The 26,674-nt window shown below is 38.2% G+C and overlaps 1 protein-coding gene across 10 annotated transcripts in view; it reads left to right on the top strand.

The window, feature by feature from the left end:
* Positions 1–26,674, top strand: part of LRCH3 (leucine rich repeats and calponin homology domain containing 3) — a 124,759-nt gene that overhangs the window by 75,656 nt on the left and 22,429 nt on the right. For 2 of the 10 annotated variants that reach the window (XM_046001999.1, XM_046001996.1), the window contains exons 10-19: positions 2,137–2,213; positions 8,781–8,832; positions 9,232–9,381; positions 12,172–12,222; positions 13,728–13,781; positions 18,425–18,496; positions 20,400–20,448; positions 20,956–21,063; positions 22,812–22,930; positions 23,581–23,718. In XM_046001999.1, the coding sequence (XP_045857955.1) occupies positions 2,137–2,213; positions 8,781–8,832; positions 9,232–9,381; positions 12,172–12,222; positions 13,728–13,781; positions 18,425–18,496; positions 20,400–20,448; positions 20,956–21,063; positions 22,812–22,930; positions 23,581–23,718 (870 nt within the window). Of the gene's footprint in view, positions 1–2,136; positions 2,214–8,780; positions 8,833–9,231; positions 9,382–12,171; positions 12,223–13,727; positions 13,782–18,424; positions 18,497–20,399; positions 20,449–20,955; positions 21,064–22,811; positions 22,931–23,580; positions 23,719–26,674 lie in introns of those variants that run through there. The other 8 variants (XM_046002002.1, XM_046001998.1, XM_046001997.1 and 5 more) reach the window with 7 other exon arrangements.

Below are 26,674 nucleotides of genomic sequence, written 5' to 3'. Positions count from 1 at the left end.
TGAAGCAGTATTATTTTAGATGGTTTAACAACCACCTAAAGTGTTATATTCTTTTTTTTTTTTTTCCAGATTTTATTTATTTATTTGACACAGAGAGAGAGAGACAGCAAGAGGGGAACACAAGCCAGCGGGGAGAGAGAAAGAGGGAGAAGCAGGCTTCCCCCTGAGCAGGGAGCCCAACGTGGGGCTCAATCCCAGGACCTGGGATCGTGACCTGAGCCAAAGGCAGGCACTTAATGACTGAGCCACCCAGACACCCCTAAAGTGTTACATTCTAGAATACTATCTAAGAATGGGTTGCTACAGAAAAGTATCTATTTGAGATTTTGAACACTCCGCTATTACGTAATTCTGTTATAGTACTTCTCATACATAGAGGTATTATGATAAAATAGGGTATAACATGTTTATAGGGTACGTTCACTTTTTTTAAGATTTTATTTATTTATTAGAGAGAGAGAGCATGTAGGGAGGAGGGTCAGAGGAAGAAGCAGACTCCCCACTGAGCAGGTATTCCCAGTATGGGACTCAATCCTGGAACTCCAGGATCATGACCCAAGCTGAGGGCAGTTACTTAACCAACTGAGCTACCCTACCCAGGAGGCCGGGTATTACATTTACTTTTAAAATTAAGCCAATGTCATATTCGTCATGAAAATTTCATGTACCTCTTGCAGTAATTTTAGATAATGGCAGTATGTAAAACCAGTGTATTGAATCACTGATGTTAACATACTAGGAGAGATTTTTGTTTATTTAAGAAGGCATATTCACTTAAATTAGAGTAATTATTGTTTGATCAGAGTTCTCTAATTATATCTCATTTTATATGATCCTCATGTCTGACTTTAAAACAGTCTTCTTTAGCCCTTTGCAGGGTTCACCAAAGAAGATTTTCTAGTTCTATGTGATTACCTAGATTTCTTGGAGATAGACTATAAATAGTTTTACATTTGATTTTTATTTTTTGTTTTTTAAGATTTTATTTATTTATTCGTCAGAGAGAGAGAACAAGCAGGGGGAGCGGCAGGCAGAGGGAGAAGCAGGCTCCCTGCTGACCAAGGAGCCTGGTGTGGAACTCGATTCCCATTTTTAACTGACCCATTTTAATGTTTATTTTTGGTGTTGAAATCAGATGTTATTGTTTCTCTCCATTCTTATTTGACAAAATAAATGCTGTGATTACCTATAAGCCTCTTTGTAATTTTATTTCTCAATATGTGGTCCATATCACTGAGGACAGTTCAGTTTTCCTCAGTCATGTCTTTTTGAAATGACCTTAATTCTTTAGTTTATAAATAAATTGTCAATATTCTTCTTTTGGTTAATACCATATTTTACCGTAAATAGAAATTACTTTTTGCTGTATCTTAATATTCCACCAATATCCCCAGGACTATTTGCATGATTAACATAAGTAACAATTTGTGATGATATGTAAAGAAATGTAAATAAATAAATAAGTAAAGAAGTGTAATCTGCCTGGAGCGCCTGGGCGGCTCAATTGAGTGTCTGCCCTTGGCTCACTTCATAATCTCAGAGTCCTGGGATCAAGCCCCATGTCGGGCTCCCTACTCAGTAGGACATCTGCGTCTCCCTCTGTCCACCCCGGCTTGTGCTCTCTCACTCTCTCAGATAAATCTTTTTTTTTTTTTTTTTTAATGTAATCTGTCCAATGATCTCCTTATTACTAGAAATACACAAGTGAGGCCGAGCACAAGTCAGGGAAGGGCAGGTGGGAATTCCTGTTCTGGATGGAAGTTTTTACTAGATGACCCCTTAGATACTCTCCAAGCTCTAACATCTTAGCATATAGTAGATATCACTGTATGGTCAGTGTATATATATATATATAATATATATATATTATATAATAGAGTGAGAAGGAAGTCTTTTTTAAAGAGTATTTTGGGATTATGAATAGTGTTTTGTTTACCAAGGCAGTAATATAGCCTACAATGAATATTTTAAACATAAAAATTCACACTTAAAAAAAGATTCACATTTGAAAATTTTGTTAAAATATTTTTTAGTGTAATCTACAGATCCCTAAATGCCAAGTCAGATATGGATTATGCAGTGACAGTATTTTGGATACATCTGTTAAATTGATATATTTCTGCTTTTTTGGCCTAGGGTTTACCCATAAAGCCAGTACCTCTGAGGGAGTTTCAAAAAACAGAGGACATGAGAAGATATTCACATCAAAACAGGTTTGAAAAAACCAATTCTCATTTGTTTCCATCTTTAAAACTCATTAGTAAGAGCATGAAATGGTTTTGGTTTTGTGCAGACATATGTATGGCAAAGATATTTAGACTCTGTTTTAGATACCATGTATGTAGAGCTGAGTGACAGTGTGCTTTGTGCTCATATAATAGAAAAAGAAGTAAAATTGATTTATTGATTCTAAATTCAGATTGCCTGAACCATTATGTGTATAATTATGTGATTTGACAGTACTTAATGGCAGTGATATTTTATGGTGATATGTCTGAATTTATGCATAAAGAAGGCTAAATGAGTTTCAGGAGTCCTGAATTTTTTATTTTTCATTTTTTGCTTAAACTTTTGACTAGAAACAGGGAGCCAGACAGAGACATCAGTATGTTTCCTCCTTCCTATCTCAATTGGTATGATCTTTTCACTACACTTAGTGCCTCACAGAATATTTCTGAAATTAACTTGACCAATTAGAGCACTGTTGCTTATTTTTGAATTCCAAACGTTTCTTGCATACACCATATCACAGTAGTTGAAAAATTCACAGTCTTTGGGTCTTTGCTTCCTCTCTGTTATGAAGTGTTAAAGCAGTAGACTTGATAAACTTGTTCTTAAACAACAGTAAATTTCCTTTGTAGAAAGTGTCATACATAAATCTTTACTTACACTTGATGGGATATTAAAGTTATTTAGGAAACTGAGATATACATGAGTAAAGAAAATGTGGGGAGAAGAGTGAAAGAGAAAATTCTCTTAATTTGCCTTCTTTAGTCTTATCAGTTAGTTCTTGGGGATTTAGTTTAATTTCATATCTTTGAAATTTATCTCAGAATGACTTTTTAGTTGCCATGAGTCCTTATATTGAGGGGGGTTTGCTGTTGTGTTTTTCCACTTTGGGAGGTCCCGTGCTTTATCTCCTGTCCCTCTTACCTCTTGCATCCATCATAAGTAAAGCTCAAGATTTCTAGAATTTAATAGAAACTCCCAAGGTAAAAGCCAGCTTAATTTTTCCCCCTCAGTTACCTTATGTATTAGTTTTCTAATACTCATGTAACAAATTACCACATATTTAGTGGCTTAAGACATTAATATCTCAGTTTATAATGTCTCAGTGCTATAGGATAGAAGTGTGGGCAGACCTTCATTCTTGCCTTCATTTTCCCCTTAGGGTCTCATAAGCCAAAGTCATGGCCCTGGCTGGCCTAGATTCTTACCTGCAAACCCCCGGGGAGAATCCACTTCCAGGCTCATGCAGTTGTTGTCAGAATTCAATTTCATATAGTTATATCACTGAGGTCCCTGTTACTTTGCTGACTATTAGCTGAGACTCCATTTTTAGCTTTTGGAGTCTGCCCACATTCCTTGGTTCCTAGCTCCCTCCATCTTCAAGTCAGCAATGGCAAGCCATTTTGAATCTCTTCTCACATTTTCAGTCTCTCTGATTTCCCTTTCTTTAAAGATTTTTTTTTTTTTTTTTATTTGACAGAGAGAGATCACAAGTAGGCAGAGAGGCAGAGAGAGAGGAGGAAGCAGGCTCCCTGTGGAGCAGAGAGCCCGACACGGGGCTCGATCTCAGGACCCTGAGATCATGACCTGAGCCGAAGGCAGCGGCTTAATCCACTGAGCCACCCAGGCGCCCCTCTGATTTCCCTTTCTGTCACATCCCACAAACTCTCTTGCTTTCCTCTTCTGGTTTTTTTCCCCTGTTTTATTGAAAAATAATTGACATAAGTCCCTGCATAAGTTTAAGGCATACAGCATAATAGTTTGATTTACATATGTTATGAAGTGATCACGATAGGTTTAGTTAATAGCCATCATATAAATACAATACCAAATTTTCTTTCTCCATGTGATAAGAACTTTCAGGGTTTACTCTTTTAACAACTTTCCTGTATATCACATAGCAATGCTAACTATAGTCATCATGTTGTACATTACATCCCTAATACTCATTTATCTTATAGCTAAAGTTTGTAGCTTAGACCACCTCCCTCCATTTGCCCCCACCTTCTGCTTTTAAGGGTTCCCATGATTACATTAGACCCATCTGGATAATTTTCCCACTTTAAGGTCAACCAGTTAGGAACCTTAATTTCATCTGCAGAGTCCTTTTTGGCATTTAACACATTTACTGAAATAACACCAGAAGGTGGAAATCATAGGGGCCAAAAATCTGCCTACCTAACCTTAACCCAGTATTCTTGTTTTTTTTGTTTGTTTGTTTTGTTTTGTTTTTTAATTTATTTTTTTTTATTATTTGTTTATTTACAGCATAACAGTGTTCATTGTTTTGGCATCACACCCAGTGCTCCATGCAGTATGTGCCCTCCCTATTACCCACCACCTGGTTCCTCAACCTCCCCCCCCCCCCCCCCCCCCGCCGCGCCCCTTCAAAACCCTCTGGTTGTTTTTCAGAGTCCATAGTCTCTCATGGTTCATCTCCCCTTCCAGTTTCCCTCAACTCCCTCTCCTCTCCATCTCCCCATGTCCTCCATGTTATTTGTTATGCTCCACAAATAAGTGAGACCATATGATACTTGACTCTCTCTGCTTGACTTATTTCGCTCAGCATAATTTCTTCCAGACCCGTCCATGTTGCTACAAAAGTTGGGTATTCATCCTTTCTGATGGAGGCATAATACTCCATTGTGTATATGGACCACATCTTCCTTATCCGTTCATCCGTTGAAGGGCATCTTGGTTCTTTCCACAGTTTGGCGACCGTGGCCATTGCTGCAATAAACATTGGGGTACAGATGGCCCTTCTTTTCACTACATCTGTATCTTTGGGGTAAATACTCAGCAGTGCAATTGCAGGGTCATAGGGAAGCTCTATTCTTAATTTCTTCAGGAATCTCCACACTGTTCTCCAAAGTGGCTGCACTAACTTGCATTCCCACCAACAGTGTAAGAGGGTTCCCCTTTCTCCACATCCTCTCCAACACACATTCTTGTTTTTATGACTTTCTTAGAAATTCTTGCTCTGCCAGCACTGAGGGAATCTTCCCTTATTGGAGCCTGTGCTTCCAGACCTAGTTTGCCATCTATATTCATTTATGTCACCCTCTATTAAGGGACAGACCCTGGTGGTGCCTGGGTGGCTCAGTCAGTTTAGCCTCTGCCTTTGGCTCAGGTCATGATCCCAGAGTCCTGGGATTGAGCCTTGTGTTGGGCTCCCTGCTCAGTGGGGAGCCTGCTTCTCCCTCTCTCTCCCTGTACCTCTCCCCACTTGTGCTCTCTCTCTCTCTCGAATAAATAAAATCATTAAAAATTTTAAAGAATGATAGATCCTGGATTCAACCTAGGTTACAATTAATTCTAAAGTCCATGATTTTTTTTTAAGATTTTATTTATTTGACATCACAAGAAGGCAGAGAGGCAGGCAGAGAGAGGAGGGGAAGCAGGCTCCCTGCTGAGCAGAGACCCCCGATGCGGGGCTTGATCCCAGGACCCTGAGACCATGACCTGAGCCAAAGGCAGAGGCTTAACCAACTAAGCCACCCAGGCGCCCCAGTCCATGATTCTAACAATTACCCCATGTTGCTTCTCCCAGACTAGTCACGGTACTGGACTCACTTGTGTCTCATTCTTTACTGGTTATATTTCAGCCGGAAATCTTACTCTACCAACCTACTCTTCTCTTCTCTTGAAAATTTTTTACTAAGAATGTACTGCCTGGGCGTGCTAATAAGATAAATGTTGGGAAGGATTAGTGAAAAATTTAAGGAAGTTTATTTTTTTTTTCCAACTTCAGTGTTATTTTAAACCTTGTCTTAGGTTTAAGTAATTTGTTCTATACCTTTAAAAAAATTATGATTTAATCTGTCAAAGCTTTTTAGGTTTAGGTTTTTTTTTAAGATTTTATTTGTTTGACAGAGAGTCAGCGAGAGAGGGAACACAAGCAGGGGGAGTGGGAGAGGTAGAAGCAGGCCCCTCGCTGAGCAGGGAGCCTGATGCAGGGCTCATCCCAGGACCCTGGGATCATGACCTGAGCCAAAGGCAGACGCTTGACAATTAAGCCACCGAGGCACCCCTAGGGGTTAGTATTTTAATTATTTTAGTAAAGGTAAGAAATATGGCTATACTCTTGAAGTCATATGAAACAGGTTTTTTTAGGGGCAACTAGGTGGCTCAGTCAGTTAGGCGGCTGCCTTTGGCTCAGGTCATAATCTCAGCCAGGGTCCTGGGATCAAGCCCAGCATCGGGCTCCCTGCTCAGTGGAGAGCGTGCTTCTCCCTCTCTCTTTGCCTAACGCTCTGCCTGGCTTGTGCTTCTCTCTCTGTCAAATAAATAAATAAAATCTTAAAAAAAAAATAAACAAAAACAGGTTTTTTTAAACTTATTTTTTTTAATACCTGGAAACTAAAAAAAAAAGAATTTTGTGAATACTTCAAAGATGTGGAACCAATATAAGAAAAGAAATGTGAAGAGAAAGAGAACAAGAGTATGGCTTAAGTTTTGCTTTTTTACATATTACCTTTTTTTAAATTTAGGGAAGTATAATGTAAGCCAGTGTTTCTCAGTAGGTTCTAGTACCAGTCTTAGTGGATATTTGAAATGTATTTATTTGATTTGGGAATTAGTTGCCAAAATGATTATAGGTGTTACTGGCAGGCATTAAAGCTAAACTACCTATAATGTGCAGGACAATCTTGTGCAACAAAACAATTATCTGAAATGTTGTGACACTCCTATTGAGAACCATATTCATGGATGAAAAGGCCATATGGCATAAGGAAGCATGGTGGCTCCAAGGTTGCTCCTTGGAGAAGCCAAGTTGTGATGGGCCCACCTTAGCACCTGGTGATTGGCTTGAGGGAGCTGTCCATTGTCACTGCCACTTTTATTCTCCCATCTGCCATGCTTCACTCTTTGCCACCATCTTTAACTTTTCACAGCTTAGTTTTTGCCATTGCGGGTAATTGTTTTCTATACGTGTGCCCATATGCTTTTAGGTCTCCATGCTTTTCGCTTTCTCTTTCCTACATTCTGCCACTGTAAAGTGGGGAAGTGTGGAATAGTAGAAGCCACCAATCTCCAAGTCAGGGAGCTTGAATTCTGATCCGGGCTCTGGCCCTAGTAGCTATTATTGAACTTCTGAGGGCCTTAGTTTTCTCTTTTGTAAAGTTAGTGGCATGGGCTCCATGATTTCTGAGGTACCTCCAATTCTCGTAGGCAGCGTACATAGAAGAATAATCAGACTACCACTGAGTCAGATAAGAATTCAAATCAGGTAGATAAGGATTACTGGCTGTATCACCTTGAGAAAGTTACTTAACTTCCATGCTTCAGCTTCTCAACTGTAGAATGAGGATTATAATAGTTCTATTCCTAAAATTGCATGAAGAATAATTGAGAAACACTGTGTATCAAATATATAGTACATGGTAGGAGCTCAAAGATTGTTAGTTTCTATGTGCCTCTGAAGAACGTTGCCCAAAAAATGACACAAATCGTGATTGACAAATGCAGAAGTATTGATTACACATGTACATCAAGAGGAAAAGTCCCAATTTTAAAGAACAAGAAGGTTCTAAAAAACACCTTTTCTAAGAAGTTCTCCATAGGTTGGAATCTATAGAAAAGGCTTGAAGTAAGGAATTAGTATATGATAAGTGAAGAGATCTTATTAGAGAAAAGATTCCATAGTGGGTGTGTTTCTGAAATGGGGTAAGATTCCTGAAATCCAGGTTGAAGAATTTGGTTTTTTATTAGTTGGTAATAAGAAACTACGACAGCTTTGGGAGGTTTGTTTTTATTTCCCTGGTAACACACTGTTTTAATGCATTTAAGTCAACCTGACAGGCTAATAATCATAGCTTAAAATTTCAGGTCCTAAATGTCACAGTGTCACTGTTCCCAACTTTGTTAGGTGAGACACAAATGAGTAACAGACTCTTGAAACACTAAATCCAATTCAGGAAAAAGATAAACACCAAACTGTAAGATTTAGCACTAATAAAACTGAGAAACAACTTTTGCTGGTTTTTTTAAAGCATCAAATCAGGTTTTATCTCTTTCTTAAAAATAAAAATCAGAATATTTACTTTTATTATTAAAATTGCTACATCAGTTGAAAATGGGAATAGGAGTGCTTTATAAGAACAGTTGCCAGGTTCTGTCATCTTCCAGAATCCTATGGGTAAAATGACTTTGTATATAAAATGATCTCATTTATATATGTCTTGTTTCAATCATGGTAATAATGAGATAATAATTATGTATGCTATAAAGAAATGATACTGTTTGAAAAGTGATCTCAAATATCTGTCTGGTCAGCACTGGCTGATATAGACCGTTGTTAGCTGTCTGTAGACTGATCAATGATACCGTCACGTGAAATGTGAGTTGGAGGCATCTCATATTCCTGTAACTTCATTTAATGACTTGGGCTCAGGTTTACAAAATGCAGTCAGTCTTTCATTGCTGACCAGTTTGCCTATTGATTAATAGTTTGCTACATTAACAATAAAATTTTATTTAGCTTTTATATATCTGCCTATCTTATCAAAGAATTTTTTCTGTCTCCCCCCCCCCCCCCTTTTTTGGGTCAGGGTTCCAGTTGAGCCATCTTCTGTCATGTCACTATCACCAAGTCACAATCAGGTAAAAAAAAAAAATCGTTTCAGTTTTGATTTTTTTTTTAAACTAAGATGATTTTCTATTTTTATAACACTTAAGTACCCTAAATTGCCAGATATGTGTAAATTTCAGTTCCTGAATCCTCCGAAATACAGTCACTGCAACATGTGCAGCTAATACTTACTAGCAGTGTTTTTTAGACACCAGACAGAAGGTAAATCTTTACTGACATGATGGCTCTATAGCACATACAAGAACACAGTGCAAAGATGGGAAAAGATGCACAATAAACACATGTAAAGAAATTCTAGGTGACTGCAAAGTAGAAATTGTTTGGGTCAGCAGTAGTTTCCTGAATTGCTTAGGAATATTGACAAGTGGACCTTTATCCCCACTTGCATGTGCAAAATACTTCTGTTCCAGTTATCACATACAGACTTGGAACTTCATCGGAGAAGAGAACAGTTAGTAGAGCGAACTCGGAGAGAGGCCCAGCTTGCCGCCCTACAGTATGAGGAGGAGAAAATAAGGACCAAACAGATCCAGAGAGATGCTGTCCTGGACTTTGTCAAGGTGAAATTTTTGCCATATTTCATTGAAATTCCTAAAGTGTTTTAGAAGTAAGTGCTTATTTGTTTTGCTGAGGCTATCAGTGTTTGTCTTAAAGTGTCAGCTTCCTTTTAAGTCACTATAAGGAATCTTGAGTAAGTAGTGTAATTGTCTCCTACTTGTGATTAGATGAATTGTCCTCCTCTAGCTAGGCTGAGAAGTGATCATCTTGTTCTTGGGACAGTAGTCTCTTCCTCTTCATTAGCAGTCTCTCTTTAGATGTCTCACTTTACTGTCCAGCTGCCACTTCCTCAATCTCTAGTACATTAATAAAGATCAATAAGACAGGAAAGTGCCACATAAACTGTAAAGTGCTATGTACATGTAAACGCTTGTTATCCAAGCCCGTCTCTGACTTCCTTTGCTGAGCACCAAACTTTTAGAGGTTAACAGGCTTAATACTTCAGAATCATCTTTGAGGATTTCCCTTCTTTTCTCTCTGCACCTATTCGGGCAACAACTCCTGTTAATACTTCTTTCTTTTTTTTAAATTTACAGCCTCTATAGTTGCATCTAAACCTGTTTCTTTTCTTTTCTTTTTTTCTTTTTTTCTCTTGCCTGTATCACTTAAAGTCGTTTTGTTCAGAAATCACCTTGGATTTTTCTCATCATTTTCTGTTTGTCTGTTTGAGATCTGTCTCTCCCATTTATCTGTAAGCCCCATGAAGACAGGGGGCATGTTTGTCTTATTTATTCACTGCTGCAGTCCTAGATCTTAGCAGGTCTTAGCCCACAGTAAAGCTCAGTAAATATTTGTAAAGGAATGATTGAATGAATGAATCACTCTTGGCCTCTAGAGCTTTCTCTCTTGTGTTTCATAACTCTAGCCAAAAACCCTCTTTGTAAGTACCATACACATGAGTGAAAGTACCGTAAGTACTTACACATGGTATAAGTACCATACACATGATAGAATTCTTTTATTTTTTCTCAAATGTATCAAACCCAGGATGATCTTTGATGCTCAGAGAGGATGACAATTTGCCTAGGTTAAATACTCAGCTAGTTAGTGGCAGAGCACTGTTTTGATCAAGACAGGTTGAACAGAAAATGGAAATAAGGTTGGCAGAAAACAAAAACCTTCTTTAAAAAAAAAAAGAAAAAGGGTGGCTCCAAACCCTAGATAATCTGTGATCACAATGCTATACTGGCTGTCTGTAAGTAATAACAGCTGACACATACTATATCCTAAGCACTGTTCTGTGTATTCTACATTAATTAAGTCACTTAGCTTGCCTTCTCTAGAAGCCGCATAGCTAGTAAAAAACAATCACATTGTAGATGGTCTTGATTAAATGCTAAATTAGGGTTTGATCTTGATCTGTTGGGTAGAAGAGAACAATTAGAAGTTCTAAAACAGGAGAAAAACAGGGAAAAGATACTTCCAAAAAACTAGTCTACTTGTGTTAGAATATGTTAGAAAGAAAGATGAGGTAAATGAAATAGAGAGTAATTGGCAATAATTGGGGTGCAAAATGAAGGCGTAGAACCACATGATTTCTGAGGTTCGTAAAGAGAGGCATTGTTACACAGTGGTAAGAGTTTAGCCTCAGAAATAATCTGAATTTGAATCCGGCTTAGCTACTCAGTATGTGCTCGACTTTGGGAAAGAATGGTTCTGTGCCTTTAATTTCCCCATAGGTGTAGTATTTAATTGTTAAATATTAACTCAGAATTATTATGGGTGCACCTAGAACTTTTACTAGTGTGGTGAGTGCCGCACCCCTGACCACCACAATGGATTCTATAAATGAGAGATTTGAAGAGAAGCATCTGTATGTTTTATACATAAATGTAGTGAATGTTGAATAAATCATTGAAGATGAGTGAAAAAACGATGATCCCAAAGCAAGATTTTGAGGCTAAAAGAATAGTTTGAATAGGAGGCTAGCTTTGTGGAAAGAATATAGAAGATTCGTAGTCAAAAGATGTAGGTACATTCTCAGTTATGCTACTTGCCAACTTGGTGACTTATCTTGCACATATCATTTAACCTCTCTTGTCTTCAATTCTTTTGTCTTTGAATAAATATGATTATGGTGTTCATTTATCTCTGAGAGTATGAAGAATCACTTAAGTTAATGTGTATAAGAATGAGTGCTATGAAGTGTGTAAGCCTGATGATTCACAGACCTGTACCCCTGGGGCAAATAATATATTGTATGTTAATTTAAAAAGAAGAGTACATTGTAAAACAGTGACTATAGAGATGGTATATAGTATTATTATTTGACATAGTAACAGAAATTAGCAAATTGGGGGAAAGAGCCAGTTAATATGGAAAACTGGGTTTGTTTTTGAGCATGTTGAACATAACGTGACAGTGGGTTTACAAATAGAATATCCACAGACTGTTGAAAATGCAAACCTGAAGACTGGCCGAAGGAGAGAGCTAGAGGTGTTAACACTAGACAAAAAGAGAATGGTTTCATTGAGGGAATATAGTGAGAGATTACCATTCTGGTTGTGAACGTGCGTGTGCATGAACATATGAAAAACATACTTTTTCTATTTCTGTTTATAGATGCTTATAGATCTATGAAATACTGTCTGTCAGTTTATTGCCTTCCTCATTTAAATTATAAGCTGTTTAAGGGGAAGGGCAGCATCTTCTAACCAGTAAATCTAGAAAAGTGCTGCATGTGAGAGATACAGAAGTTAATGTGGGTGATTATCTTGGTGAATAGAATTTATCATTTCCAGTGTTCCAGATTCTAACCAACTTCCCTTTCTTGGGGGTTTGGGGGTGTGTAGCACAAAGCGTCACAAAGTCCACAAAAACAACAACCCCCCTTAGATGGTGAGGTAAGTCTATATAATCACCTTTTCTTTGGAATATTTTATTATTGCAATGGAAATGAAATGTTCTGTATGTGATTATCATGTGTTCTCAGTGGTCAAAATACTCCCATTTTCCTTACCCCTCACAAAATTCTACTTACTCGGGAGAAGGTGACATGGGCCAGGGAGTTTATCCAAGCCTATAGATCGGGGTTTTTTAATCTAGACTAATGCATCTGGAGATTATTTATTCCCTTCCCATATGCCCACCAGAGGTATCATCTCCCTCATCCATTTCAAAGCAGAGTGTGTAGTGAGAGGGAGACCTGAGAGCTGTGTGTGACAGGGGTAAATGCTATTGGTATTGAAGTAAAAGATACTACATAGATTTCAGCTCCAGGGTTCACTTCCTGAGTGTGTATGTTATTGATTATATGGCATATACAGTTTTATAATATTAAGTAGTACATTTTCATTATAAGTAAACATGTAAAATTAATAGCTTAACCTTTTTAAAATGTACCTGTTTTGATCTGTTAAAATGAAACTTACTGAATATTTTATTATAGTTGGCTTTTTTACTAAAAGCCATTTTTCTGTCTCTTTGCCTTCTTGTTTTTTTCAGTTTATGATCATTGTTTCCTTAAAAATGCATAAAGGCATTGTTTAATATGACTTTTGAATCTGCTTTCTATAAAGTAAATTACTTAAAAACCTAACAAGGGGCTTTACAAGTTTGAGCACAGAGGTTTTTAAAGCACGGGTGTTACTGGAATGGTAAAATGCATTGTTTGAAATGTTTTTAATTATCCATTATAAAGGTTTTTTTTTTTTTTTTCTTTATCTCAATGGACATATAGTCACTACTTCTGGTTATCTCAGATATTAGCCATTGGTATAATACCTGAAAGAGTAACCCAGCTTTTTCAGTAGTCTTTTCTTCACAAGGTAATAATAAAGGTACAAACCTTTCACAGACAAAGTTAATACCGTCTTCTTTTTTTACTCCCAAATTTCCTTCTTAATGGTCATTCTGGAGTAAAGTCATTATTTAAAAATTTAAACTTCTCCGGAAAATAAGGTACAGTTTTTAAGTTTTCCAGGTGTACTCTTGCTTTGTCCGAGAAAAGTAATGAAGAGATGCACAGGCTAGAACTCATGACTCTTGGGTTTATTGCTTTTGTTACTGACTCATTAAATGACTACTAATTCTTTGTTACTGCTACAACTATATTTCAGCCTGCTCGTCTGTGAATAGAGAATAATCCCTGTTCCTTCCTTGCTTTAGTCAGTTTTTAAGCAATAAGATCATATTTGAAATTGTTTAAGCTCTTTAGAAGAAAATCATGATTCAGAATCAGTTTATTAGCTGTTAGGTTACATGAATTCAAAATGATCGTGAATGTGATCCCATATGTTAGCATCTTCAGTGTGTCTTAATATATCTCTTCGCTTGTGTATTTGTGAAATATGTCATGTGTGTGCATAGTTTGTTTTTGACATTGCTCCATTTCTCTCCACCTCTCCAGTGTCCCTTCCCATCCAGAAGGTCTCAGCACACTGATGATAGTGCCTTGTTAGTGGTAAGAGCCTTGCATGAAATGGAGTTATATATTGCTGTGTCTGGAGATTGGAGAACAGTTATTATACTGCTCATTCAGAAAGTATCTAAATATCATAAAACATGATGAGCATCATTACTAAATGCTTTACAAATAGATAGAACAGTTTCGTACATTACTGTTCATGATTTACCCAGTATTCCAGCAATCTGCCTCTCTGATTCAGATACCTTTGTTAGTGTTTCCAAAAGTAAAACGTTCACGTTGCGATCCATGGTTGGCTTTGTATGTGGGTTAGGAGGAGGGAGCATAATTTGTTTTATAAATGTCATTTCTAATTCCAGGTGCATTTACTTTATTAATCATTAATTTGGTTGGTGAATCACCTGAGTGTCAAATGAATTAACTTACTCCATGACTAATTACACAACTGTGTATTTGCCGTGCTGTTTTATTATCTATTTTAAGCTACTGAAAATCCCAAACTTACATCTCAGGATTATCCCTCCACGCCCCTTTTTTAAATTCTGGGAAAACATTAACTTGGAATGTTACCTACTGATCATTTTTTTTTAAATATTTTATTTATTTGACAGAGAAATCACAACTAGGCAGAGAGGCAGGCAGAGAGAGAGGAGGAAGCAGGCTCCCTGCAGAGCAGAGAACCCCATGTGGGGCTTGATCCCAGGACCCTGGGATCATGACCTGAGCCGAAGGCAGAGGCTTTAACCCACTGAGCCACCCAGGCACCCCACCTACTGATCATTTTTAACACTGGTTTACTTTTAGTGCCTTTCATCAGCTGAAAATGAGTATAACATAAGAGCTGTATTGAAGATCTTAGAAAGTTTTGTCAGCCTTGCAAGAGAATCCTAACATTTACAAAACTGCTTTCCCCATGATGTTTTATGATATTTTTTACAGTATGTTGAAAATTAGCAGTTCAAAAGTGTAGTGTGTATAGGAATTCCTGGCTTCCGTGCTGGTATGTGCTGCCGTTGTGCGCACCGCTGCGTGGGCTGCAGACTAGGGTGTGAGCATCTTCTCACATAGACTTCCATTGTCAGTGCTTCTGTGTGTTCTGCAATGATAAGTTCCTTTGAGATGGATAAAGCACATTTTAACTGGGCAGTCTTAGAGCGAAATAAAACCACCACCCTCTGGAGTTTTAGTGGAAATTAATTGTCATGAGAAGCAAGTAACTTAATGCAGAAAAATATTGAGAGACACTACCGGAATTTATCTTTTACTCCTCACAGCAGTCTTAACAGGGAGGGTTAAACCTGTCACGTTTTACAAACTGTTACTGAGGCACAGAATGTTTTGTCCAGAATGCAGTTTGTCCAAGGTCACATCACTTAAGTAAGTAAGTGCAAGAGTGGGTTCAAATCTTGATCTGGCTGACTTGAGAACCTGCATTAAACACCACGGTGTATTGCCTCTGGTACTGTAATTGAAAACAACTTAGGAGACTGAGGCGAGATTTAATAACACATACAGGAAGTGATAGAAGTCTGAGTGCCCACGCTTCTTTGTCGAGGAAAAAGTGAAACTTGGAAAAGCAACTGAATTCCCTCAGTGTGAAATTTAAAATGGATTTTAGCCATTTATAGACCACACGCACTTGTATTTTTCTCATCAGTATTCTTGTTTGACCTAAATGAGATGGCCTTGAAAAGCAAGCACCACATCTCACGTACTTTTGTATGCCAAGTAATGGCCAACACTATGCAAAAAAGAGTGTTTCAAAGCATACCTCTGATTTTCTCAAGACTACTCTTCGATGGCTTTATATGATAGAATTAAGTCCTAACTTTTTCCTTTTTTTTAGAGAGGGAGCTGGAGAGGGACAGAGAGTGAGGGAGAGAGAATCTTAAGCTGACTTTACTAGCATGGAGCCCAACTTGGGCCTCGACGCAGGGCTCGATCTTGTGACATGATCTTGTGATCATGATGTGAACTGAAATCAAGAGCTGGACACTTAACCAACTGAGCTACCCAGGCACCCCAAGTCCTAACTTCTTAACGTGGCCTACAAGTTCCTGCACATTCTGTCTCATCTCTCTAGGTTCATGCTATACCAGCATTTTTTCAGCTTTTCAAATAAGGCCAACCCGCTTCTACCTCATAACCTTTGGCAGATGCAGTTTCCCTCAGCATGGACTGCATCTCCCTCCCTGCATAGATCCATTGGGTAATTCCTTGATACTTGTCTACCAAGTATCAGCTTAAATGTCACACCTTTAAAACAGTTTTTCTGCAACCTGCAACCCCCAAACCACCACTGTCATTTTTCTCATCCTTGTACTTTTAGGTGGGCATTTATTGTTTTGTATCTCTTCCCTATTAGACTACAGGCTGTAAGCTTCCTGGGCACAGGGGTGTTCTCTATTGCAATTACCTGTGTATACTCAGTCCCTATCATTGTCCCTGGGATGTGTTAAGTGCTCAATAAATATTTCCTCAGTGAACACATAAATGCTATATAATAATCGCTCATTAAATTGTTTCATGATGAAAAGGTCTGATGATTCAGCAAGGTGTAAATGTTAAATTTGATTTAAAGACCTCGACGTATAGGATTTGAAATAACTATCAGTGGTGTTTAATATCCATGACACAAACCTTCTCTTAGGGCTGCCCTTCAGGCGTCTGTTGCTTTCGTCTCTATCCCATCTGCATCTATGTCTCATCTCAGAAACTCGAGACTATCCTAGGCTCCTTTCACTTCCTGTTCCCTCCACTCCTGTTGTCTCTGACAATGTAGTGGCTTTTAGCCTTTTCATATTTGAGATTGACAGTAATCCCAGTGCATTTGATTATAAAGAGGCCCAGAAAATGGAAGAGGTGAAGCATAGACAGTGTTAACTATTTTTACAGTCCTGTTCTTTGGTACATTTCCTTCATTTTTTCTGCCTTAAGATAGATTAGGCTGCAGTGTTTCTTTCTTTCTTTCTTTCTTTTTTTTTTTTTTGCCCAACTTCCACAAAGGAAACCTTACTATCAACTGTCTTTAAAAATAATTCTATTTTATTGGTAATCTACATACCTTTTTCTTAACATCCACATGTGTTTAAGTTGATTTATTCCATGATTCACGTATTTGTGATCCTAGTTTACATTTTTCAAAGTTATTTAACTTATAAAAGCTTTAATATATTTAAGCCTTTGGCATTTTGTTGTTTTAATAGGTACAGTCTTACCAATGCCCATTCTTTACCAATGCTGTCTTCTTTGATTTCTGCTCTTTGCCAGATTAAAATAACTGTCACATTTTGAGCAGTTTAATCTGTAATCAAAATTCTGTACAGTAGATTCTAATAACATTGTCTCTAATTATACCTCTAATTTACCTAATAGATATAGCAAATATTGCTAGTTGTATGTAGGTTGGTGAAGAAATACAGGATTCAAAGAGAAGGAGAATTCCACTCATCCTCTTATAGGTCATTTGGACACAGAGGCAGAAATGAAATTCATCCTTAAGGTGTGACACAGAATCCTCGTATCCTGTTTTCTCACATCAGAGCTGTTACACTGAATTATAATGTATGTAATTTGGATTAACATTGAAAAAATATTGTTCTTACTCATGCCAGTTCTGCTCAGTTAAAATGAGCTCTTTGACTGGATTTGTTTCCCCATCATAGGAAGAACACAGGACTTAATAGTTCAGTTTCTAAGGTGACTATGCTCAAAAATTTTGATGTTCTCAGTTTTAGTTCTGCATAAAACCACTTTTAATAAATCATGCCTGGGGTTTTGGGGGGATTTTTTTTGGTTGTCACATAATCATTTATGAAAATATTTTACTTTATGGTTCTTAACTAGCCAGGCATTTTGCTATACCACTGTTAACGTCATCTATGATGTCCTGAGGGTGGCGGCCATCAACATTGCATCCCAGAGACTAAGCAGTCTGCAGGATCTCGTTAATGGCTCCAGAGAGTTCTGTGGCTAAAGACTGGTGCCACATCGGTTAGGCAGTATTGACAATCTCATTGAAAGTGATACCCACTGTGCTTTTTATTATTCTGCTTGTTTCTGTCTCTTAATGGTTCTTTGAGGGATTTAATAATTGGGACAGAGGCAGAAGGTGCCACTTCAATCTCAGCCTGTCCGTCCTGAATGGCCAGTTGGTCGGTTGTGCTATAATCCTCAGATCCTTCCAGTCACTGGTTGCCTTGGCATTTTCATCACCAATCTTTTTTGGAGACAGACCCAGAGGGCTGCCCTTGCGGGCCAGTGTAGACAGGGCACTGACTTCCCCAGCGGTGTACCTCAGGTATGAGGTCCTCGAGGTTGAGCTTAGGTGGCATGGTGGAGGCAGCTGGTATTGGATGAACCCAGATTCAAGATGACTGAAGAGAGTGTACCTTGGCCTCCTATAAGCCGACAACCCAACGCCCTTTCATTTCTTGATCCATGTGTTATGAAGTACTGAAATAGTTTAAATTATACAAGTGGGAAAACCATTTTATAAGCTATGGGTAGTTCCCCCCAAAATATTCTTTCTGCCTTATCAAAATCTTAGTAAACCATTTATAAGTTTGTCCATGACCTTTCCTTTTCTAATTTCATTGACCAGATCTGCCCTGCCTGCCTGATGTTTTGCTAACATAAATACTGCCTTCTGTTTCTTCTCTTTCTCTTTTAAAATTTAGTCGCTGTCAGGGTTGAATCAAGTGGGCTGTGCTGCTGCCCTGCCTCATTCTTCTGCCTTCATGCCTATTAAGGTATCGCTTGTTCCTGTAATGCACCAGAAGCTTTGGGGAGGGGTTGTGCATGGGAGGTCTTAAGTTTTCCAACAGATTGGTCCAATGGCAATATAAAATATAGGAGTGCATGAAATATCTATAAGCTTATGAAATTATTTGTGAATTTAACATTAATTCCACTTGAAATTTTTGAAAGATTTACTGTACTAGATACACTCACGGAGCCTGCAGTTATTCTTTATATTGAGATTCTGTTGGAAATGTCACTCTGATTTTCCTATCAGAGGTTATTTTTTTGTCATGAGTTATTTTACTTTGGCTGATAAATAATGTGAACTTAATTTGGTTGTCTGATGTGTATGCAAAATAATTTCAGTCCCAGTCCCCAAAAGTGTCACCGCTCAAAACCTCATGTAATAGAAGTCAATAAGCTATGGCCCGTAGGCCACCTGTTTATGTAAATAGTTTTATTGGCACAGCCACTCCCATTTGTTCATGTGTGGTCTGTGGTTGCTTTCGAGCTTAATAGCAGAGCTGGAATAGGGCCTGCAAGCCTATATAAAGAGCTTGTGGTGTTTTATTTCTTGAAGGCCTCTAGGAATGGTAATTCCACATTTGTTATCATATGATACATAAGAAATTATTGATAATCTTCCCTGTTAGAAAGTTCTCACCTTGTCTGACTTAGTAGGTCTGCCTCCCTGTGGTGTACACTTATTTCTTCTTTTCTTTCCAGTATGGAGATTTTCTAGTCATTTAGCATTCTTTATGTAAGAATCATTATATTTGGAAACTATTACAGTGCTGCCCTTGTCTTCTCACTACAGAAATTCTAGTTATTTTATGTGCCTTTCTCAGTCTCTTAATTCTTTTGAGCTTTCTCAAGTTCTCTGCCTTCCATTTTGGCTCCACAGTCCTCAACCAGAAACATATCTTTCACTCGAGCCCACGTGGTGCTGAGCATGAAACAAGGTTTTTCACGTCTTACTCTGAGCATTAGGTGGGCTCTTCTCATTTTGTTCAGTATCCACTGTAATTCTCAAATTTCCGTTACACTCCAAAATGATCATTAACTCCCATATCTTGTACCTTGTTTTTCTAAATAGTAATTTTGCTTTTTGAACATTTTTACTTCTCTGATTTAGCAGAATACTTTCACATTCTTGCGTCATGCTGGCCCCGACTTTATAACATCTGTAAACCTGATAAGTCTTCTCTCTACTTGTTATTGAAAATGCTCCACCTACTTGGAGGGCTTTGGAAGAAACTTTGGAATTTTCTTCAATGTTGACCCTGTGCTAGGCTTTCTCAGCTAGGTTCCTTTTTGAATAACAACACGGAAAACTGAGGGATTCTTTTCAAAATTCTCTCAAGGAAGGTGTATAACTAGTATAGGAGATGTATAGGAGAAAAGCTAATTCATTACACTCCATGGATACCTCGTGCTTATTCTCACCCAGAATCATAGTTGAAAAAGGCCCAATCTGAATGTGCTAGCCGTTGTATGTTAAGTCTACCTTTCTGTCTGTCAAGACCTGCTGCGGTGTAAATGGTTAGTTTGAAAAGACTAATTTTTTTGTATCCCAGTTACTTTATAGCAGGTAAATATCTAGGAATGGGTTTATTTCTTTATTGCTTAACCAGACAAGTAAAAGTCGAGTTCCTGCCAATTTCTGTTTTTTGGCCCAGTTCTCCAAGAGTTCTCAAATATAGTTCATGGGCTTGAAGTGATTTGAACTAATTATGTCCATATCCTAGAATGCAAGTCACTTAGATTTTAAAAATCTTTATACCAGATTCTCATTTCTAGACTTAATTTTGAAGGAGAGTTGCATGTTTTTCTTTTATTGCAGGTAATCATAAATGTGGAAAGTACCCTGTCTTGAATAATAATTATTAGCATATCTCTGTTTCTCCACAGAATGATGACAGATCTAATGCCATAACAAGTTCACCTGCAACAGAAACAGGTAATAGACACAAAGGGACAGTTAGCCACATGAAGAATAATTCTTTGCTGAGACTTTCTTGATAAATAACTTCTTAGCTAGCTGTGGCTTCCTTTTCTGAGAGGAGAAATCAGATCCCAAATTGGGAACTTCCTGCACATTTTCCATTTTTTAATTCAACTGTTTGTTTAACTACTCAGCCATATGATATGAATGTATGAGCATGAGCTAGTAGGGCCATCACTTGCAACAAGAGAATCTGTTCAACATTGTAACGTTCATTCTACCTTGATTTATACAGCAAAAATAATATGACTATTAAATATATATACAAGCAGCCTTCTAGATTTCAAGGTTACTTTTCTGTACCAGATTTTGTATTAATAAACAAAATTACCATCTTATTTCATTACTAGGTTTGATTCGATCTTTGTACTATTTATTGAACTTCTGTGACGTGTGTCTGTTGTTATATTTATTTTTTTTCCATCTCCTTTAATCTTATTTTGCTTTTCCATGCTGATGTAGTTCATCATTCCCCTGCATATTCTTTTCCTGCTGCTATTCAGAGAAACCAGGCCCAGCGCCCTGAAAGCTTCCTTTTCCGAGCAGCTGTCAGGGCAGAAGCAAATAAAGGTAGGTCACAGTGACTACAAAGTGGCAGCAGCGGGGGGAGAGGGGTGCTTTATATAATAACATTAACTATTATATGCTTTTCAACTTTCACTGTGAGGTCTCACTTTGGCAAAAGCTTTAAACTCTGCATTTGTCTGTGATCTCACTAACATTAAAGCAGGAGAATCTTGTTTGAATCTAACTAGTTTCTTCGTAACACCCAAAGGAGATTATAGGTTTGAAAAAAATTAAATACTCTTTCAGGGCTTTAGGGAATGTTCTTCTTTTCTGTAAGAGCTCCTTTCCAGATTTTTCTGGTGATAAAAGCTGTTTTATGTGTTTTTAAAGAAATGAATCAGTACTTTTTTTTTTTAATATTTTATTCATTTGTTTTTTGAGAGATCATGAGTAGGGACAGGGGAGAGAGTACTGAGAGAGAGGGAGAGAGACAAGCAGACTCCCTGCTCAGAGGGGAGCCTGACATGGGGCTCGATCCCAGGACCCTGAGATCATGACCTGAGCCGAAGGCAGATGCTTAACTGAATGAGCCACTAAGGCACTAAGGTGCCCAAGTAATTCTTCTTTTTAATCTACTCAGTCTAATGTTTTTTAGTTAATATGACATATATCTGCCTGGCCTCCAAAGAGGTTATCTGGAAGTAGGAACAAACATTTCAAGTCAAAAATAACTACTTTTGGGGGGTGCCTGGGTGGCTCAGTGGGTTAAGGCCACTGCCTTCAGCTCAGGTCATGATCCCAGGGTCCTGGGATCAAGCCCTGCATCAGGCTTTCTGCTCAGCGGGGAGCCTGCTTCCTCCTCTCTCTCTGCCTGCCTCTCTGCCTACTTGTGATCTCTGTTTGTCAAATAAGTAAATAATTAATTAAATAATTAAAAAAACAAACAAACTACTTTTGGTGTAACTAATAGGTGCCCTAACAGTGAGATTTGTAATCAAACCAGAGTTGCACTGCATGTGGGATTGTAAATTAGTATGGAAAACTATTTATGTTATCTAATAATGTTGACATTTGTATATCCTGTGACCAGTAGTTTTGCTTTCTGAAAAATGTAAACATGTTTACCAGAAGATAGGTACAAAAATATTTATAGCAACATTATTCATAATAGCCCAAACAGAATGTCCATTAATGATACAGTGGATGAATAATTTTGGCATATCCATGTAATGGGATACCATGTAAGCCATAAAAGTGAACAGATTAATGTATACAGCAACATGGATAAACCTTATAAACATTGTCAATCAGATGAAGCCAAGCACAGAAACCATACATATATACACTATAGCTTCATTTATAGAAAGCTCAACACTAATCATGGTATTACAAGTCAAGGACATAGTTAAAGCCTGTGTCATTAGAAGTAACCTTCAGGTACTGATGGGCAGGGAGCATGAGAGGGACTTCTGGGTGTTGGTAATGTTGCATTTATTGACCTGATTGTGTCCACTTTGTTATAATTTATTGAGCTGTTCGCTAATGATTTGCATAATTTTCTGTTTTTTTCAATAAAAACATTTTAATCAGACAAAAGTAGTTGAACTAAATGGGTAATGGACATTTGGTAATTTTTAACACAGTTTTCTCCCTGTTACTATGTATATTTGAGAGCTTTCATTATAAAAACTTTTTTAAGAGCCCAGAAGTGGGAAGAGCTGTACTTGTGCGGAACCTGTGACCACGTGGATCTAAGTATCTTTCCATCACTAGCAGTCGCCATTCTGTCTTACATATTCATATTTTTTTAGGTCATGCTTCACCCCTTCTTTCATCTTCTGCTCCTACCACTGATTCTACAGATCCCATAATGAGACCGAATTCAAGACAGAGAGAAGAAGAGCTGGAATTAATAGATCAACTTCGGAAAGTGTGTACCTTACCTTTCAGTTACACTTATGCAGTGTTAATGCTAGAGCTCATAACCCTGCAATCACCTGTTCGTTGGCTTACAGTTTTTAATAGAATCAATTAGTGCCTATTGTGTACTGTGTTGGCCATTGTGTGATAAACGTAAAAGAGATTTTGCTATGAAGGATATTCTTTTCAGCTTTTACTAGGAAAATGAGATGAGTTATTCTATAAAGCTCAATTCCTGGCCCTACTAATTTAATTAAAAGTTTTTTTCTGCCTCATGTAAGGACATTTTTTAAGAGTAATAATAACTTGCGTGTATGGACAACACAAATACGTATACATATAACATCACTGTAGTGTTTGTTTTATTTTGGAATTGAAAGAAACTCTAGTTCTGTTGTATTTTTAATTGTAATTACAGAAAATTGTAAATGAATTTCTCCTGTATTTTGCCCATACTGTGGCCTGGCTGCCGTATATATGTATTAGATCTCCTTATTAAGTTACTGACTTGACATAGAAGGATAAAATAGGGATTGTGGTACTTAAGTTATTTGCTTTTTATCTTGATTCCTAATTAAATATATTTCACTGTAACTCCATTATGTCCTCTGTGTCAGCCACTCTTCAGTTAACATGTTACACGTTCTCCTGTTTTTTTAGCATATCGAGTACCGGCTGAAAGTATCACTGCCTTGTGACCTTGGAGCAGCTCTAACCGATGGTGTTGTTCTTTGCCACTTGGCCAATCACGTGCGGCCTCGATCTGTCCCCAGCATCCACGTCCCCTCACCAGCTGTAGTAAGTACATCATGCTTAAAAAAAAAAAAAAAAAAGCTGGCTATTCATCAGATATTTATTATATACAATGGCAAGCATTGTGCAGAATGCCCAGGATACAAATAGGAATAGTCCAGTCCCTGTCTTCCCAAGTCTCACTTCTGTGAGAGAAAAGATCAGCATGGTAACAACGATTAGTAGCAGTTGTTATAAGAGAGCTATGTAAGAGGTTGCTGTAGGAATACAAAAAGGGACCACTTAACTCTGCCTGGAGAGTTCAGGCAAGCCTGCCCAGAGGGGGTAGAATTTGAATTTGTTCTTAAAAGTGTGAGTAGGAATTTGCCAGCATAGGGACGCCTCACTGGCTCAGTCAGTACTGAGTTGCCCATGTTGGGCATAATGGTATTGAGAAAACTGGACAGCAACATGCAGAAAAATGAAATTGGACCCCTTTCTTACACCATACATCAAAATACACTCAAAATGGATGAAAGATGTAAATTTGAGACAGGAATCCCATCAGAATCTTAGAGGAGAACACAGGCAGCAACGTCTTTGACCTCAGTCACTGCAGCTTCTTACTAGACATGTTTCCAGAGGCAAGGGAAACAAAAGCAAAAATAAACTATTGGGACTTCATCAAGATGGAGATTACTTTTTAAAAAACAGACAAATCTATGAGAGACTATGGACTCTGAGAAACAAACTGAGGGTTTTGGGAGGGTGCGGGTGGGGGTTGGGTGAGCCTGGTGGTGGTATTAAGGAGGGCACGTAATTGCATGGAGCACTGGGTGTGTTGCATAAACAATGAACCTTGGAACACACGCAAAAAATTAAATTAAAAATAAAAAACAAAAAACAAATAAAATGACTCAGAAGATTATTGCTTTAAAAAAGGAACAGAAAGGGGAAAAAGGCATCCTTGGCATAATATGCCTAGATTCAAAGGATAGGGACAGTCATGACATATTCAAGGAATTCCTAAGTTGTTTAGAGTAGGTGATACACACAGTGTGGTTACATGTGGTAGGAGATGTAGCTAAAGAGGTAAGCCAAGGGCCATGTGATAAGGGTGTTATGTACCATGTTGGGGAGTTAGAAGTTTATCTTAGTGGAGACAATGAAGAAACAATGAAAGAATTTGAGGGGGAAAATATAATTATAATTGCAGTTTAGAATGATGAATCTATTTTGGGAGTTGAATTGGCATGATCTAGTGACCAACCTTGGGTGGAAAATGAGGGAAAATATGCATTCAGGATGACTGGCAGGTTTTTTTTTTTTTAAGACCACTGGTCAGATCTGGAAGTCAGCATCAGGCTGGTAACCCACAACAGGAGCAAGTTTAGGGTTGACACACTCTCCTTTTTTTTCCCCTTCAAATTTTCATTATAAAAATTTCAAACCTTCAGAAAAATTGAAACTAATACGAGAAACACTCTTAAAACATCTACCTAGATCTGACACTCATTTTGTTTTGCAGTCTTGCTTTGTGTGTGTATGTATGTGGTTTGTTTCAATCATACTATTTAAAAGTTGCAGATAGGGACACCTAGCTGGGTTAGTTGGTTAAGTGTCTGCCTTTGGCTCAGGTCATGGATCCCAGGGCCTTGCATCCAGCTCCTTGCTCAGTGGGGAGCCTGCCTCTCCCTCTGCCTGCCACTGCCCCTGCTTGTGCTCTCTCTGTCGCTCTCTGACAAATAAATAAAAAAAATCTTAAAAATAAAAGTTGCAGATAATATAAAACTTTACCCCCAAAATATTTCAGAGAATTGTCCTAGGCCATCTTGCTCCATTCTATAGCCTATAGCCAATGACTGACTGACATGGGGGCCAAGTCCTTCTGCCTTAAGGTGGGAGAGGGGCTTCCTGTGGGAACAGGCTGAAAGAGGAGGGAATATAGCGAGCCACTAGCAGCCAGTGGGAGTCAGGGTATAAGGTAAGATGAAGTGTTATTGGGTAAAACACCAACAGCATCCATAAGCTATATTCACATTTCCCCAGTTGTTCTAAGAATATCTTTCTTTCTTTTTATTTATTTATTTATTTGACAGAGATCACAAGTAGGCAGAGAGAGAGGAGGAAGCAGGCTCCCTGCTGAGCAGAGGACCCTGAGACCACGACCTGAGCCGAAGGCAGAGGCTTAACCCACTGAGCCACCCAGGCGCCCTTCTAAGAATATCTTTCACAGCTATGTTCCATCCTCTCCCCCCTACTCAGCACACACACACACACACACACACACACACACACAACCAGAATATAATCAAGGTTCCCAAGGATGCTGTTCATTTGTAACATTCTTAAAACATTGTCTGACCTTTCAGAAGGTTTGACCTCATCTCATTTCCGGTCATTTGTTATTATTTAGCAGGCACTTCCTGTTACAGATTCTTGACTCTTCTATATAGGCCTGTAGATGGCCGCTTTCAGACACTCAGCTTGCTACCCCTCCAGATACAAATCATTTATCCCTCCCAAGGACCTTGTATTCTTCTAATTATAAAAGCTGCTTTGTACCAAGGTCCCGGGGGTGATGATGTGGCCCTGTCCCCTCTGGCACATCTACAAATGGAGGGTTGCATTTGCTTCTAAGGAAAACTGGTAGCCACTTTTTTTTAATTCAGTGACCTCTGAAAACAGGCCTTCAGTTTTGTGTAGGAGAGGCAGAGAGGAACAGTAGTCCTACCAAAGTCAGCTGTGCTCCCAGAGACTGGAAGGACCTGGTTTTGGTCCTAAAGGTGATAGAAAGAATAGGCATTGACGGGCTACTTCACAACACCAGTAAGGAAAGGGTTTATTCATACTTTGTGTTCTTCCCCATTTCTGTCAACTGAGTTAGGAGGGAGAACTTGTTTTAATAATCGAAAAAGGGCAAACCTGTCATTTTTCATTTCCAGAGGGGATGCCTAGGAAGTAGCAAACAGCTAATATAGAAAGTGGAATTTGAGAGTAAGGGTGACGGAGGTTCTTTACG

Source organism: Meles meles, chromosome 4 (genome assembly GCF_922984935.1).
Source record: "Meles meles chromosome 4, mMelMel3.1 paternal haplotype, whole genome shotgun sequence".
In the NCBI taxonomy this organism is placed as follows: Eukaryota; Metazoa; Chordata; class Mammalia; order Carnivora; family Mustelidae; genus Meles; species Meles meles.
This window is presented reverse-complemented; position numbering and strand designations above follow the sequence as displayed.